The sequence below is a fragment of the Ursus americanus genome, chromosome 19 (genome assembly GCF_024610735.1).
Source record: "Ursus americanus isolate L20-20 chromosome 19, mUrsAme1.1.p, whole genome shotgun sequence".
Classification (NCBI taxonomy): Eukaryota; Metazoa; Chordata; class Mammalia; order Carnivora; family Ursidae; genus Ursus; species Ursus americanus.
Window position 1 is genome coordinate 35694629 of NC_142145.1, and position 18883 is coordinate 35713511.

Here is an 18883-nt window from a genome sequence, read left to right on the forward strand (position 1 = left end):
TGTAGTTCTTCTATCAGGAGGCAGGGAGTGAGATCAAGCTCAGAAGGGAAATGCTGGGCCAAACAGAGTTCCTTAGCAGACAAGTAGGTCTAAGTAATGGAGGTCTTAGGAGGGAAGCGCAACTGAAGGAAAAAGGGGGAAAAGGAAAGGGAGAGGAAGTGGTTGTGTGAAACCAGCAACTATCCTTGAGTGTTCAGATAAAGGTTATGCCTCTAAGACAAGGAAGTCTTGCCTCCAAAGTTATGTATCTGACTTTAAAAAGCAGGAAAGGCTCAGGTTCCTCAATGCAAAGAGAAAGAATTTTTCAGCTCAGGTTAGTTTGTGGAATTTCTGCTAGAGAAGCTACTGAGGGTCGTATGGTCAAATGTCCTTCCAACTAGTCCCAACAGAACTGGTATGAGGATAATCTCTTTAGGGGAGGAGAAACTTGAGAGAGAAGTGCTGGGACTTCTAGGACTAGAAGGACCCAGAAAGGATGGTGTATGTATTAAGTGGCTCCTTAAATACTTATCATAGGAATCCAAAGGGGTTCCTATGTAACACAGAGAAAAACAAATAGGAGTGACATGGTTCTTGCCTGCTTGAACTGGTGTGACCAGAATGACTCAATAATGAAATACTCAGGATATGAAAATTTGAACGAGAAAGGTCTATGGACCCCCCCATACCAGAATATTGATTGTTCTGCTAATGTATTCTGCTAATGTATTTCCTAGGCTAAAAGCAGGATCGTAAAATATCTGGAGTAGAACTCCTACTGGGTCACCACTGTGATTTTATGAACCAAATCCTAGGATGAGAGAGATATAACTCCATAAATAAAAAGGTGAGGGCAATGCCAATCCCGGAGAAGAACAAGATTTGGCAATAGTAGCTATCCTTTTCTGTCTGTTAGCATAATGCCAGGCTCTTTACCTATTTTATATCATTTAATCCTGACAACAGCAATGCTACGAGACTGTCATTACACATATTTTAGACACAGAAATCCAAGTCTCAGAATCTAAAATGAACCGATCAAAGTGACACAGCTTGTTAAGGCGTGGATCCAAGCTTCAAACCCAGGTCTGCCTGACTTCAAAGCTCATCTTTTCATCCACAACAAGAAATCCTAGAAGGGAACTAGAGAGAATAATTCAGGACCATGGAATCATCTGAGCTGACACAAATTAAAATTACTTTATGTCCAGAGTTTGATGGACTCCCCTGTGATAGGGTGTGAGATATATTCTAGTGCTTCAGACCGGTTGAGGTTGGCTGTGTCATACGCAAGATGTCTCCCAATAAGCTTTCCCAAAAATATCAGACAGCTTAAAGTCTTCTTAAGAATCAAAGCAATCTAATTCCCAAGTCCCACGTCTTTGAAAGTTAAAATACTCTGTCCTGTCTATAAATAAAATGAAAAATGCATGATTCTCTGGTCTGGCAGCTCAAAAAAGTTGCCATTCCACAAATTTTCTTGGCATCTTTGTTCCATATCTTTGTGGCCTTCATGCAATAAGGCTAAGAAATAGGTGTCTTCCTAACTGATGATATAGAATTATGCATCCAGGGCTAATTCTACAAAAATGAAGCCACGGGGGTTTAAGTGATTATGGGTAGAAGCTAAAAATAAGGGAGAATCTTGTTTATCAGAATATCTTTATAGCTATTAGCCCATAAATGGATCCCTAGGCATCTCTCCATCAGGGAATGTGAGGCTGCCAGGGAGTGTGTCAGGGAAAATTTCACTGCTTATAGCAACATCTGAGAAATCTTCGCCAGAACTCTAAAGAGCAGTCGAAAGAACAAGTAATTTAGAGTCTAAAAAATCTGACTCCTAATCCCTACTAAATAAGAATCTCTGCTTCCTTTTGTGAAAGACGAGAAAAACAATAGTCATCTCAGATTAGGAACATTATATCAGTTCTAAGTCTTAAGATAACTTTCTGAGATGACAATAACTTCTGACATGAAGTAGGGATTCATCCAAGCTCTGTCTTCATTTTAGACCTTGTAACAGAGAAGTTATGAGATGTGACGTACGTAGCAGTTAAGAGGTCAAGCGCTAGGTTTATGCTAAACCTCATCAGTAAAATAGGGATAATTATAGCACCTACTCCATATGTAATAAATGGAGCTACTGACAACTCAGCAGGTTAACTGTGAAATCGGGTAGCCTGAGGCCATAAGCAAACCAGGCATGCTGATGTGCCCTAATTAGAAGTCTGCACAGACAAGAAGAAAGGCAAGAATTAACTGACTAGTAGATTATTCTTTCATTCACTCGTTAAATTCTGGACTGTTTATGCAGTAAGTGCTGTGGGCACTGAGGAAAGAGGGGTGAGCACACCGCTCTGATGGGAGTGTAGAGTCTAGCAGAGGAGATGGTCATCAAACAAACATAAACAGTTAAAACTCCGATGAGAGCCGTGGAGTGTAGCGTTCCAGAACATGTCCAAAGGGACACGACCTGATCTCGGGAGTTCAAGGAAGGCCTCTCTAAATATATCTTGATTCTGAGTAAACATGTGAGCTGAACTGTGGGATGGGGTGGGCAGGGGATGGTTTGGGATGTGAGGAGAGATGCAGGTGGGGAGGCCAGGTCACACAGGCCTCAGAGAATGGTGTTAGTCAGAAGTGCCAAGATCAGAGTGGGTGTTTAAAAGCTCCCCGTGCATGCAGCGTGGGGAACAGAGTGGGAGGGCGAGGGTGTCTGCAGGAGGACCAGGCCACTAGTCTGTTTCAGTAGCCCAGATGAGAAGTGAAGGTGCCTTACCTGTGTCTCATGAGTAAGAAAGGCAAACTTAAAGAGTTACATAAAAACAGAGCCTGCTCTGGTTCTGGGGCCCTACAGTTCCCACCAAAACAAGAGAGCCAAAAAAAATTACACTAGAGAATTCTCAATCTGGATAGAAGGACTATAGTTATAACCACGACAACACAATACCTAGTGGTTTCCAACCATCAGAAATGGGGAGGTACCCATCGAGGCTTTCCAGGCAGAAACATGAAGGAGAACCAGACTCCTGACCGGTGGCTCTGGAGTAGGACTCCGGGGCCCTGCTTAGTGAACCGAGAGCCCCAAGTAGACCTCTGCCCACGTTTCTCTTATAATTTGTATAGGTAGGGTGATTAAGAAGGGCCCACATAAGGAAGGGAAAATATAACTGGTATATGTGACTGTGTCACGTTAGAGCTGTGGGCACATGTGTCTTTGATTAGGCCACGTCCTACAAAAACGGGCTCTTACAGCCCTCCCACGCACTCAATAGAATATCAGAGAACACAAAGGAGGAAATGGAAAAATAATTCATTTCATCTGAGGAAAGACAGCTCGCCTTGAGGAAAATTTTTTTTAGCAAATAACAACACATAAGTAAAACAAACACTAGTCACTCGCAGACTCAATGTTTGTACATATTACTACTTCAATGAACTTAAGCTAATTTTCTTAAAGAGGGATTAATTAACTCAGAGCAAACAATTATCCCCCCGAGGGTTTACACTTCTGTCAACAATAACTCTTTAAGTGTGCTATTCTTATTTTCTAACAGCTCATTTTGACATTAATTACATTATATACTATTATTTAAATGCTTTGTGTGTTTATAAACTGGTCATCTTTATTCCCATGAGGAGGTAAGCTATATTATTTTTTGTTTGTACTTCTACAGTCTGGCACAGTGGTGAGATTTAAACTGTTATTAATGTGCAAATTACTCCCCATAATTAAAACACGAAGTGACTGTGATTAAATTTACATACTCAGTATAGTCATGGAAGGAGAAGGTAAAATACCTAAATAAACCATCTTAGTAGATGCAGTGAGAGATTAGGCAAGAAAGCTGAAGTAGCAAAAGAGCTTGAAATGATGGTCAGGAAGTCTAAGGCAGGTCAAGGAAGGAAGAGCCATTTTCTGTAGTTCCTTCCAAATTTTTCTCATGGGAGCACAGGAATATTGGGGGAATGAACACAAGACACCAACAGTCCTCAACAGTGCTGTGAAAAAAAAGCCCGCTAAATGTTGGGTATGTCTGAGTTTGATAGGTTTCTCTACAGATGGGATTTAGCAGAGCCTTTTCTACACTACCCCATGGTGTAAAATCTCCATGAAGGATTCAAAATAAGTCATATTAGCTCAAGGTACTTTTAATTAATATAACTTTCCCAAAAGAGTGCTTCATAAGATAGTCTGAGAGATTTTAAGCTTGTTCTGAGATTCCTGGAAGAGTAAGAGTCATGTAGAAATTTATTATCATATTACATACCACTCTCTCCTAAATTCCTTCCTCATCCTTTTATATAACTAGCTATAGATTACTCTTGAACCCAGGAATGGAGAAAATGCGAAAACCTAAGAAGAATCTGGAGAACGAGGGCTTGCCCAGTGAAGGCTCCATTTTCCTGTCAGAGGTACTTCCCACTACACCTGGAACTCAAGCTCTCCATCCTGGCTCTAAGAAGGATCCAATCTCTCTCCACTAGCTCATGGCTGCAGCTGCCCACAAGGAAAACTCTAACAAAATCATGTGGGTTTTTTCACTGTTCTGCATAAATGTTTACATTATATAGCATTATTTCTTTTTAAAAACAAGATTAAGCTGTGACACAAATTAAATGCTAATTAAGGCAATATTTTAAGTTTCACAAGGGCGTAATTTTTTGCATATGTGAATGAGTCCAAATGCCACAAATATTTTTAGGATAAATTAGAAGTTTGTATAAAATTATTAGGTTAAAAATGATATCGACATTTCTTAACCATTAATGATAAAAGCTGTAGCATATTATTGGCATTAAAATTTAAAATTTACCTCTTTCACTGGCATCATCTACTAGAACAATTTCTTCTAGCATGTGTCTTGGTGAGCGATTAATGACACTATGGACAGTTCGCAGAAGTGTGCTCCAAGCCTCATTGTGGAAAACAATCACCACACTTGTTGTAGGAAGATTATCTGGATACACCTTTGTTTTACACCTAGAGACAAAGCAAATGCCTTTATAAAAAGTGACCTTTAAAACAGCATATTCAATGCATCTGGAGTAGAAGGGGTAATAGAACAATAAAGACAGTTTGCTCTAGTGGTGGAACTCTTGGTAACTGTTCATTTATTTAAGTTTTGGTTAATGTGTGTTTAATAAATAGTACCTATTTAAAGTTATAGGTTTAGATTTAAATTATCTTAAAGATGTCAACTGTATTCTTAAAATTAGGCACCTCTTCCTGATCAATGTTTTCTGTTGATTCATTTTAATGGACAATGCTCTAAGACTACACCATCAATCTGAAACTGAACGTGTTTCAAGAATCCGATTAGACAAAAAAAATCAGAACCATTAAAAGTCTATGCAGTTTAATGATCTAAACAAAAAAAAATAACTTCCACAAAAGAAGAGAACTAATATTTACTGAGTATCTATTTTGTATTAGGCACAGAAGCTTCCTAATAATTCCGTGAGGTACCTGGAGCCACATTTCACAGAGGAGAGGCTGAGGACAGATACAATGAGGCAGTGGCAGAGCCTGACTGAGGACTCCACAGTCCATGCTCTGTTGAACAAAGGCTTGATGTTGCTTCCTCCACAGTGAAATACCAACACGCATGTTGTGTAGTAAAAACTACATCTAGAAATGCAACCATCAAAAAGACCAAACACATCCAAAATATATGCACACAAAATCAACGTATTAGTTGTACGTTTCCAGCACTTTGTTAGGCAACATGGTCTCCTCCTGCCGTCTTGTTAGCTGGATGAAACCACCACACAGCCGAGAACAGCAACAGAAGTAAGCAACCAGACATCCAGGGATGCGGTTTAGAACATCGGCACTCCTAAAAAATGTGCATGTAACTCTTTTGTAGGTATCTCCCCAAACTGCAACCGTTGGCTCCAGCCTTCTCTTTCCACCTTTATTTCCAGCTCTCACAAGCTCCTCAAACCTTCTTGTCTCTCCAATCCCATGTGCTTTACCTGCCAGTGGGAGTGGAGATGGGAAAGACGGGGAAAAAAACTAAGAAAAATGCCAACGAACCCCTCTTCTGAAGCGGCCATGACGACCTAGCTACTGAAAGTGCCACCCTAGGGCTGCTGGCTGGCAGCTGGAAGAAAAGGAAAATGGGAGGGAAAGACATGACAAGGGACAGAGGCTGAAAGGAGAAATAGAAGGAGAGTTCACTGCGAGCCCATCAACACCAGTCCCTCCTCTCTCCAAGGAGGAAAGGAGAAACAAATTGCTTCCATTGTCCTTCATTATATTCCTCTTAAGCCCCTACCACCGTCTTGACCATTCTCCAGGCCCCTTCACAGTGTGCTTGCCATCTCCTCCTATTAGTAACCCCACTCTTACTCACTGGGGCATGAAGTGAATACACCTTTGTTTTACAAAGACTCCTTTTCACACCACGGTCTGTGCCCCTCACCCTGGGTTCGCTCCAGGCTCCACTAGGAGGCCACTGCACAGCCTGCCGCCCTGTATACAGCTCCTTTCCTCCAAGTCTAGGCAGCAGAGGTGAGGCCCCGAAGACCAGGTGCTTAGGCTCTGGGAAGGATAAAGCGTCCTTAGCATTCCAAGTAATACTTCTGAGAACAGCTTCCCATCAAAACTGTTACGTTATCAACAGTGGCTAGATTACACATTTATACATCTGTACGCAGTACTGTGCTTCAAATACAACATAGTGAGCAAGCCGACACACTCGTGTTCTCATCCTGAGGGCCTGACTCACAGACGCTGGCACAGGGCTTTGAAATCAGGAACAGGCCTGTGTATGGGTAAAGGGGGTTCAGAAAAAGAGTTTGTAACATTATTTAACTGAAGCGTACTAAGTCATATATGATTTCTTTTCCCCAATTAATCCTACTCATTACTGTAGGAGAACTGGGAAGCAGAACAGCCAGGGTGACTACAAAGCTGCTGGCTTACCAAACAACAAAAGAAAAAGATAGTGTGAGACACAGAGATGATTAGGTAATACGCACAAAGTATAAACAGTATTGATAGCCATGTGCATGGCTAGCAAGCGGACAGGAAGAAGAGAAAATTCTGATGGCAGATTCTGCAGAAGAAAAGTAATAAGCCAGATTTATTTCTTGGAAGATACAGAAAAGAATTCAATTCTGAAATTATGGAAAGGAAGACCATAAAGACTGTAAGAACACTAGGAATAGCGACTAAAACGGAAATTGTTCACAGGAGGAAGAATCACAAAGCAAAGCACATATTAGGATCTGGACAAAAAGGAAAATAATTTCCTAAATCAGTTAAATTTAATCATTCAGAGAACACAGCAAATTCATAAATATTCTCTCAAAATAACACAGGAAATATAGAGAAAGTATGAAAAAGTCAACATAACTGATCTCAGAACAGGTAACCTCCACCCCAACCTGGGAAATACATAAGGCACTCAAGAAGAACCAAAGTTCCTTTCAGCCTTCTAGTTAAGCTACTCCTATGGAGGGACGACCTGTCCCCACGGAGGTGGGAGTGGGGAATCCTTCTGGGGTTGGGGGACACAGAGCTGAGGGTGAGCAGCAAGGCCACAGCTGTGTTACCAAGCAGCTTTCTTCCACCCTGTCCCAACTGAGTCTTTCATCCTGAGGAATGAAAATTAGCCAGTGTAGGGTTGTGCTACTTAAAAAAAAAAAGTTACATGCAGGTTTAACAACAGGGTGTGGGTTGGGGAAAGGGAAAAGAAGAGGCTTAACTTTTTACTGAAATTATAATATACATATGAAAAAGCGGACCGACCATAAGCATGCAACTGAAAGAATTTCCACCAAGTGAATGTGTCAAGTAGTCAGCGCCCAGATGAAGAAACAGACTGTGACCTACACCCCAAAGGTTTATTTTGTGCCCCTCCCAAAGTAACCAGTATGCTGGACTGTTAGCATTACAGATGAGTTCTGCCCTTTTTTTGAACTTTATATAAAGAGAATAATATAAAGCAGTTCTCAAACTTTTTGACTTATAACCTCTTTATGTGTTTAAAACCTGGTGATCCCAAAGTGCTTTTATGTAAAGTATAGGTGTTGGTATTTACATTATAAACTAAAACAAATTTTTAAAACAGAAGACTCTACAAACACATATTACGCTATTCAAGAGATGATCCATCACTATCACAGAGTGTGCCCATTATTGATTTATTGCCTGTTAGCTCCAAATACACCCTCCACGGCCTGGTCTGTGATAATGTAACTGGCTCCCATAAGCCCTTCTTCTTTGCAGCTGGCAAGAGCCATACATAAGCTCTGCACGGCACACACACACAGAGGGTGTTGGAGGGACACTGCAGGAAGTGAGAACTTCCCTTTCTGCTTCCAGCACACTTCCTTCCATTTTTCCTCTCCCTCCTACTTTGGTGCTGCCAGTGGTGTGTGGTGGACACCCAGATGCAGTATCCCCACTGAGTTTCAGTAGCACCCACCCCTCAGGCAGACTCTCAGTAAGTCTCCCAGGTACTCAGCAGCTGGCTTCCCAGTTTTGACTTTCTGCACCCCAGAAGCGTGATTCCTGTTTGCCAGTTCTGGCTCTAATTTCCTGCCCAAAGGCATTTCAAGTATATTTCCTGCTTATTAGGCCTGCCTACCAGCCCTCACTTCTGGAGGGTACTTCGTGCCAGGTCTCGCCAAGGGTAACCAGCAAATATCTCCACCATCCAATGAGCAGCAATCACAACTTCTCCAATGAGGTCTGAACCCTAGCATTAGGGAGCGGGCTCCCTTTCAATGTTTTTCATTCCTTGGTACTCTCAACCCTAGGATATACTTTATAACTGTCTTTATCTCCTTACAGTTAACCCCAATATAGTTAATAATTATATTAAACTTTTTCTGTTCAAAGAACATAAAACCACCACCACTTTCAGGAAACAGAAGAGTTCCACCTCCAAAGAACCCCTTTTGTTATCCTTTTATAGTCTCACCCTCCCCTACACATAACCCCTAGCAACCAGTATCTGTTCTCCACTACAGTTTTGTCCTTTCACAAATATCCTATAAATGGAATTATACAGCATGTAATCTTGGAGACTGGTTTCTTTCACTCAGCATGTCTTTGAGATTCATTGCAGTCTTATGTATCAAAAGTTTATTTTTTATGAAGAGTAAATCAGAAATCCATTCTGCTCTATCAGTGTTTTCATTCACCAGCTGTTTCCAGTTTGGGGCTATTATGAAGAGAGCTGCTACACATATTCAGGGACTGACTTTTATGTGAACATGTTTTCATTTCTTTAGGGTAAATATCCAGGGATGGGCTACTACTGGGTTACATGGTAAGTATAAGTTTGTAAGTGTAATTTTTAAGCGGCCAAACTGTTTTCCAGATACTATATCATTTTGCATTCCCACCAGAAATGTATGAGAGTTCCAAATGCCCTGGATCTTTGTCAGCACTTGATACTATATTTTTTTTGTAGCCATTTAAAGAAGCATAGAGTGGTACCTCGTTATGGTTTTAATTGGCATTTCCTCAATGGCTAATGTCTTTTCATGTGCTCATTTGCCATCCATATAGTATCTTGGGTAAGTGTCAAGTCTTTTGACAACATTTTACTGCATTCATCTTTTCTTAATTGGGTTATGTTTGAGAGTTCTTCATATACTTTTCATACAAGTTCATACCTTCGCTGGAGGTATGGTTTGCCAATATTTTCTTCCAGCCTGTAGCTCATCATTTCATTCTCTTACCAGTGTTTCTATCAGAGTGAAAGGTTTAAAATTTGATGAAGTTCAACTTACCAATTTTTTATTTTATGAAATGATGCTTTTGGTGTCATGTCTAAATACTCTCTGCCTAATGCCAGTCGTGAATATTTTCCCTAAAATTATGAACTTTTAGAGGTTAGATTTATGATCCAATTTGAGTTAATTTTCAAAAAACACCCGAGATTAAGGCTGCGATTCATATTTTCGCATATGGATGTCTGATTGTCCTAACACCAATTGTTGAAAAGACGATCTTTCCTCTACTGCATGGCTTTTACACCTTTGTCAAAAACCAAACAGCCATATCCATGTGGGTCTATTTCTGAACTATCTCTTCTGTTCCACCAGTCTATATGTCTGCCTCTTTGCCAACAGCATACTGTCTTGATTACTGTAGCTTTATAGTACATCTTTAATTTAGGTACTGTTATTTCGTCTAACTTTATTCTTCTTTTAAAAAATTATTTTAGCTATTTCCTTTGCCTTTCCAAATAAATATATACTGATATGGGGCTTGAACCCAGAACGCTGGGATCACGCCCTGAGCCGAAGGCAGTTGCTTAACCACTGCGCTACCCAGGCGCCCCCCAAATATATTTTTAAATCTCTTGCTGGGATTTTGAATGGAACTGCATTAAATCTATACACCTACAGGGGGAGAATAGACCTCTTTTATGTTGACATTCCAACATAGCTAGAAAGCAGAGGCTTTGGTTTTCTCAATCTGCTGTGCACTGCTTGTCTGTGTCTGTGCTCTAGGCCAAGCAGCAGGAGGTAGGAAGAGATGCATGGGAGATTCTACCAATACTCTGTGGAGGCCAGAGATCCTCTGGTCAAAAAGATTCCCCTCCCTCAGTTTTAGTTGCTTGCCTGGCATGGCTCCCATAGCTGTGTTGCCTTGGCAATACTGTCTAGGGACTGGGATAGCAGAGAAGGGGAAAAAGGAAGAGACAAAAATGGGGGGGTTTCTACCACTAACCCCTAAGAGATCCCGTTCTCATTCCTAAGAACAGATAAAGAGTGGGTTTCTCTTGGGGGTTCTCCCTCTGCACCCAGTACATACTTCTGAGTTCTGGACTGCCTTCAAGTACTATGTTGAATAGAAGGGGGGAGCAGACATCCTTTCCTTGTTTCTGACCTTAGGCGAAAGCTTTTAGTCTTGTACCATTAAGCATGATATGATACTAAAAGCATAATACAAAATAATACATTTGACGTCATCAAAATTAAAATTTTTTGTGATTCAGAAGTAACCACTAAGGAAAAGACAAGTCACAAACTGGAAGAAAATATTTAGAAATTATATATCTGATAAAGAATCTGTATCTAGAATACATAAATAACTCTTAAAACTCTGCAATAGGAAGACAATCTGATAAAACATGGGCAAAAAAATCCAGAGAAATTTCATTAAAGATATAAGAATGCCAATAAGTACATGAAAATAGCCCAAATATCATTAGTTATAGGTAGTGCAAATTAAGATCACAATGAGATACTACTTCCCATGCTGCAGAATGGCTCTAAGAATAAAGACAGGCACAAAGAAGTGTTGGTGAGGTTGTGGAGAAACTGGAACACTCGTATATTTCACTGGTGGAAATGTTCATAGTGCAGCCACTTTGGAAAAAAGTTTGGCAATTTCTTAGTTAAAATCAAAGTTACCATAAGACACAGCAATTAGGAATCTACAAGACAAATGAAAACATAAAGAATAAACAACAGTGCAAAGCTTGCTTTAAAAAGCTGTTCTTGGGGTGCCTGGGTGGCTTGGTCGTTAAGCGTCTGCCTTCAGCTCAGGTTATGATCCCACGGTCCTGGGATCGAGCCCCGCATCGGGCTGCCTGTTTGGCGGGAAGCCTGCTTCTCCCACTCCCCCTGCTTGTGTTCCCTCTCTCGCTGTCTCTGTCAAATAAATAAATAAAATCTTTAAAAAATAAAATAAAAATAAATAAAAAGCTGTCCTCTCCCCTCTCTACCATTTTCTCCCTTGGATGCATCTCCCATGTGGATGCAATTCTTTGACCTCTTCCTCTTGCTATTTACACCTCCATAATTCTAAATACTATACCTGAATTTTTATTTGCTGATTTTTTTCTAGTTCTAGATATTACATATTAACTTACTGTAGAGTATAAGGATTTACTTCCCTCCTATCCCCATCCTAACACATACACTTGTTACTCCCTCAGTCTCCCAATGTAGTTATATTAGAAATTTGGTTGGATGTTATTTAATGTTTATATAAGGACTATGTAAAATGCTATTTATAGATGATTCGTATACTGTGAATACTTTTCCTTTTCTGCACATTACCTTCCACTTTACCCTAGGTTGTTTTGCCCCTTTTCTTCAAACCCAGACTCTCTACAAATCCTTTAAATAGTCTCTTAAGATGTTCTGAAGCACCAGCTATAATATGAATGAAATCTTCTTAAAGCTCTCCCTCCTGAAGTTTTCTGGGTGGTTTGCCTCTATGCCCGCACCACTCTGGTCCAGGGCTCTCCCTCTGCCATCCCCATGGGGATTCTATTAGCTGTCTTGCACACTGAATCTCCTGTTTCATATCCCATGCCTTTCTCTTTCCCTCGTTTACTCCTTTGTTTGGCAGAGAGCACAGACTGAGAAAGGATGAGGGGAGATAGGCAGGTTTTTAAAACTGTACCATCCCTACCACAGTGGACTGATGTTTTTAGTGGGAGTGAGTTATACACTGAAGTGGAGCTGGAGTTGTTTGAAAAATTAAAAGATGGCCTACACAACAAGCACTCTTGTTATAAGGGAGTGAAAGAATTACTGAATTAACTAATGCATGAAAATCACTATGTGGTCTGAGTTAGTTTGAGTGCCTGCCTGAGTGACTCAGCAGTGTTTTGGGAAATAGATTATTAACTTTGCTTAGGACAGTGATCATCTCAGCAAGACTGGGCTTACCAGAGAATCAATCCACACAGATACCTAACAATTCAGGAATGCAGAACAACAGAAGTCCCATGATAATTACTATTTATATTATTTTGCAACTGTTAAAGTCTCATTGTACTTATTTTAGCCCTCTTAGGGCCTGAAAAGGCATTATGAGTTTTTATGCATTACCTCACCTTATCCTCACAACAATTGTAAGACAGAGGCACTGTTCTCCCAGTTTTACAGATAAGGAAACTGAGGCCTAGGGAAAGGAAGTAGCTTTACGCTAAGTCAAGGTGAGTATGCATATATAATCCGATTCGCTTCTCTACGTCCCTGAGTTATAATTTTTTTTAAAAAAAAATTTATTTATTTATTTGACACAGGGACAGCCAGTGTGAGAGACAGCCAGTGAGAGAAAGACAAGCAGGGGGAGTGGGAGAGGAAGAAGCAGGCTCCCAGCGGAGGAGCCTGATGTGGGGCTCGATCCCAGAATGCCGGGATCACGCCCTGAGCCGAAGGCAGACGCTTAACGACTGAGCCACCCAGGCGCCCCTGAGTTATAATTTTTAAAGTATTTGTCATCCACTAAAGTTAGCCTGTCACTACCACTTACCAATGATAAGTCAGTATTTCTTAAGATGGCTGGCCATCTGTCTGGCAGTGTCTGGCAACGTTATGTAATTTCTCCTCCAAGGACTATCACTCAGACAAAATCAATGAAGCTCCACCATACAAGTGATGGCAGAGCACAGTGATTAAGAATACATGTTTTGTCACTGATAGATTTCACTTGGATCACTTATTAACTGCACTTTGCACAAATCATTTAATCTCCCAAAGTCTGTTTCCCCATCTGTCAACTGGGCATACTACTATTTTATTCAACTGCTTAAATATGATAATGTGTGTAGTGCCTGGTACATACTGAGCACTCACTAAACTGGTATTATTTTTTAAACATCTGAGACTAATTATATTGGATGGAATTGCCACATTAGATGACATGGAATTTGCCTCAAAACTCCTTCCCTAACATCACACATTACAAAAGTTATTCTTTGTTTTTCATTCTTTGTGACACTTGAACAATGTTATTCCTTCCCCCAGTTTCCTGCAGGAAATGTGTCCTTGGAGATCCTACAAGATGGTAAAGGTTCCTGGCAGGCACAGGATGGTCTGGATACTGCTAGCTATACTACCAGGTAAGCCCATGACTTAGATCAAGCAGGGCTTTTCTGGATTCGGACAAGAAGGTGAAAAAGCTGCACTCTAGGGGCTGTCCACACTATTTATTCTTCCACTTCTGAGAACTGGTTTGAAAAGCACCTGCTGGCCAGCTTTGTTCATCTTAGTGCAGAGATAGTTAAATATACATCTGATATTTCTCATTGCACATTTCATTGTAAATATACTTCAGAAGCCAGACAGTGATTAGTAAAAAAAAAAAAGAGTGGGGATGGAAAAGCATGCTTGTGGTTGGCTTTTCATGAGACTCGCACTAGCACCTAGAGCTTACTTCCTGAACAGAGGCCTTCTCTATATCCGAGGGGCCAGGAAGTATTTGAAACACTACAAATCCTTACAACAGCCCTTGTTACTTTTCTTAGTGTACAGATAAGGATCCTGAAGTATGGGTCACTGCCTCTTCCAAAGCCACAAAGCCAGTAAATCGCAGAGTGAGATCTGGACTTTGCCACTACCGAGATATTAATGAGAAATTCATTATATATAATTCAAAAAGGGACAAAGGGAAAAAAATAATAAAAGTATAGATTGAGAAGCTCTAGTCTATGCATATGAGTAATTCCAGAAGAAAAGGCTGAAGGAATGGTAACACAGCAACATTTGAGATTATAGCCAGAAATGTCCTAGAACTGAACAGTATGAATGCTCAGATCAAAAGTACACTATGTGCACTAAACATGTAGATAAAGTCCACACATTGACAATTACAATATGCCCAGGTCTTACTACTAAAGGAATAAAAATAAAATGTGCAGCTTCCAAACCAAAAGACACAAAAACAAGAATACTAAAAATTTTATCAAATGAAACTGTAACAGTTAGCGAAGCAGGAAAGGAGGAAAACATAAAAAGGATGATAAATAAAACAAGGTTAGGTTGAACTTTATGAAACTCGTTTTCACAGGTCAAAAATGGTTGAATATCAATTTCATATGGTTCAACCTAAAAGAAGTCCAAATTTAACAATAGTTACAAGTGTAGATGCATCAAACTCACCTATTAAAAATGATTAGAGTGAAATGAAAATATAAATCCATCCATTTAGAAATACACAGAAAATAAAATCATACAGATGGCTGAAAGAAATAGAAAAAAAAAAAAAACAGACACACCAGGAAAATGTTTTTGTTTTTTTTTTTTTTAAAGATTTTATTTATTTATTCGACAGGATAGAGACAGCCAGCGAGAGAGGGAACACAAGCAGGGGAGTGGGAGAGGAAGAAGCAGGCTCATAGCGGAGGAGCCTGATCCCATAACGCCGGGATCACGCCCTGAGCTGAAGGCAGACGCTTAACCGCTGTGCCACCCAGGAGCCCCACACCAGGAAAATGTTAAACAGACTAAAAGTAGTATAGCGATGTCAAAACCAGGGTAAAAAAATTAATACAGATACAGTGAACACTGGGCTTAAAAACAAGAATATCGTCAGGCTCCTCTGCTATGGGCCTGCTTCTTCCTCTCCTGCTCCCCCTGCTTGTGTTCCCTCTCTCACTGGCTGTCTCTATCTCTGTCTAATAAATAAATAAAAAATCTTTAAAAAAATAAAATAAAATAAAAACAAGAATATACTATCAATTACTGTAAATGCATCCAATGAAGCAGCCTTGAAAAATAAAAGAATGAACTGAGAAAGTGTCAAGTCCATAATCATAAGGGAGGTTTTTTAAAAATACAAATTAATCAGAATCTAATACAGCATGTACTATGAAAGAGAAAAAAATCCAGAAGTAACAGGCAACCAAACAGTTATTTTCAACTGCAGAGGAAACATTTTTTAAAAAACTGAACACTTTCTAGGTCAAGAAGGTTTCAACACATTTGAAATAGATCATGTTCATAAGGGTCATGTTCTCTGACCATGATAAAATTAATCTAGAAATCACTAATAAAAAAATGAGTAAATCAAAAGGCAAAAAGAAATGTACCTAGAAATATTTAAATGTATTTCTAGGTCATCCTGAGTTAAGCAGAAATCAAATGGAAATTACCAACTACTTAGGAATAAATAAGGAGGAAAATACATAAAACAACAGTCTGCACTGAAGTGTTCACAGATACAGAGTCTTTAATGACTATTAGAAAACAAAAAAATTTTTTTAAAGACTTTATTTATTTATGTGACAGAGAGACAGCCAGCGAGAGAGGGAACACAAGCAGGGGGAGTGGGAGAGGAAGAAGCAGGCTCTCAGCGGAGGAGCCTGATGTGGGACTCGATCCCGGAACGCTGGGATCACGCCCTGAGCCGAAGGCAGCCGCCTAACGACTGCGCTACCCAGGGACCCAGAAAACAAGAATATTTTAAAATAATAGGTTAAGCATTTAACTAAAGAAGGAAGAGAACAGATTAAACACAAAAAAGAAGAGATAATTACATAGAAAACAAATTAAAAAAAACAATCAGAGGAAACGCTACTTTTTTGAAAATTAAAAACTGCAAATCACTAGCAAGATTATTTAAAGAAAAAGGAGAAAAGTAATAAAAATATTAGAAATGAGAATAACTACATAATTATATACCTAGTGAAAATGTTCTAAAACTGTAAGATAATGCTGTGAACAAGTAACAAAAAACCCAGGCCTTCCAGTTATTATGAATTACCCAAATCCTAATTGCTGTTGGGCTAACTAAAGCTCCTGACCTGTGTGAAAATTAATGAAGAGAAATTTCATGAAAACGGTCAGGAGGCCAGGAAGGGGGAGCCATACCACCCAACTTCAGTTACAAGAATGTCAATTACAGACCCAAACAGAATGGTCAACAGGAAAGAATCACTAACTACAGGTCCCAACAGGAAAAGATGTACACTGTATCTTCTACAAGAGACTGAGGACCCGCCTGCACCTCAGCGAATGAGACACCATCATCACCCTGAACTCTTGCTTTTCTCTAATGAGCTTTCATTCAAAATAGCTTCTCCCGGGGCACCTGGGTGGCTCAGTCTCTCAGCGGAGAGTCTGCTTGAGATTCTCTCTCCCTCTCTCCTTCTCTCCCTCAAAACAAACAAACAAACAAACAAACAAACAAACAAACAAACCCTCTTCCCAACTTCTTCCTCCATAAAAGCAGTCTTCCCCTTTGATCAGTGGATGTGCCTATGGTTTTGCACAGTTTGTCCTGAATTACAATTCTCTGCTATTCCCAAATAATCCCATTTTGCAGCTAAAGTAACTGGCAGGGTTTTTTGTTTTGTTTTGTTTTGTTTTAGATTAACACCTGCAAACCTTTCCCCTTTGCTGCTGGGAATTCATGGTTTTGTTACCAGTAAAATCGGCTATTTTCATAATCTCTTTTTTAATATTCCCTTCTACCATTAATCTGATCTTCTTAGGAAGTGATCTTCTACCATTAATTGAAATATTGCCAAGAAGATCACTTCCTAAGTAGTCTCTCTCTTCTCTAAAGATTATTTATTTGAGAGAGAGAGAGAGAGAGAGAGCGCGCGCGCGCGTGCGCGCGCGCAAGTGAGGGGGAGGGGCAGACGGACAGGGAGAGAATGTCAAGCAGACTCCTTGCTGAGCGTAGAGCCTAACACGGGGCCCAATCTCACAATCCATGAGAACATGACCTGAGCCAAAATCAAGAGTCGGACGGTGCTTAATCCACTGAGCCAGCCATGTGTCCTCTGAGTAGTCCTCTTTCAAGAGAAGGCTGCTTCTCTTCCCTATCTCATGTACCATTGAATCTGAAGGGGGTGGTAGATCCATCCTTGTTCCTTACTGTTGATTTAAGACTGTTGCTTTTCCCTTTTCCCTAAGAAGCCCCAAGTCTTTTAAAGAATGTGCCAGTTCATCCTTTTCATGGCCATCTATCACCTTCCCTATCAGTTCCCCTGCTAGTCTTGTCATCACATTCTCGGTCATTTTAGCATCTATGTAGTCCATTTTTCAATACCCTGTCCTTTCAGATCTTTGCCCTGCCCTCCTCCAATGAAACCGTCCTCCACCACATCTCACCCATATACTTTCATGCTACATCCCTAGACCATGCCATTACCAATCACCTCCATTTTGTTTTTATTTTAAAGATTTTGTTTATTTACTTGACAGAGAGACAGACAGTGAAAGAGGGAACACAAGCAGGGTGAGTGGGAGAGGAAGAAGCAGGCTCCAAGTGGAGGAGGGAGGACCCTGGGATCACGCCCTGGGCTGAAGGCAGATGCTTAACGACTGAGCCACCCAGGCACCCCTGATCACCTCCATTTTAAGCATCACAATCTCTGGTCACCATCCTCCGCCTCCCCCCAAATCCTTGCTCTTCCAACTAAATTACTCTAATAATCCCAGATCTTTAGCTTCCTTCATGGGGTCTCCACTCCAGACCACCCCTCTTCCTACTTTCTGTTGCCCTCTTCATGTTTTCCAGGTCCTCTACTCTGCTTAGATCCATGGCTCTTTATGATTATCACCACCCTGGAGCTCCCCATTCTTTCATCTCACTTGCTGGAATATCCCAGTCCTAGCTAAATCCCACTTTCTGCTGATTTTGCATCTCACTTGAGCTGCTGAATACGGCTAAAGAAAACATGTGAGCATGCTGAATGGCCTCATTTTCAATTTATAACCACAAACCTCAAGCAGGCTCTCAGCGCTGTGCAGAGTTCTGCCTGAATTTCCTACTCACCTCCTTCAGTGTGCTTGTTTCACATGTCCACAGATTTCCAATACCTTTCCCACCCTCCTCACTCACAGGTGGCAATGTCACTGAAAACACAGAAGCTGTCAGAGAATTTCCATACTCCCATGAACACATTTACCATCCTGTAGGCATGTGTGATCGTGAACATTGTGCCTTTTTCCCACGACACAAGGCCCGAATTATCCCTGTTCCTGTCTGAAGCCAACTATATTCCTTCTCACCCACTCAAGTTAAATGCTCTTGCTGTAATACTCCCCTCTCAAAGTTACCCTCGGTGGGATCATTCCCATGAACACGCACAGACTGCACTATATACCATCTTTGAGAAAAGAAAGATAATGTCTCCCTTAATCGCACAATCTCCCCAGCTAACACCTCCACTTCTCTTTCTCT

The 18883-nt window shown here is 40.5% G+C and overlaps 1 protein-coding gene across 4 annotated transcripts in view; it reads right to left on the bottom strand.

Moving 5' to 3' along the window:
• The window catches only part of GALNT1 (polypeptide N-acetylgalactosaminyltransferase 1), a 124919-nt gene that overhangs the window by 24502 nt on the left and 81534 nt on the right, over positions 1 to 18883 (bottom strand). For all 4 annotated transcript variants that reach the window (XM_087869869.1, XM_087869871.1, XM_045777852.2 and 1 more), the window contains one exon: positions 4797 to 4963. In XM_087869869.1, the coding sequence (XP_087725995.1) occupies positions 4797 to 4963 (167 nt within the window). The remainder of the gene's footprint in view (positions 1 to 4796; positions 4964 to 18883) is intronic.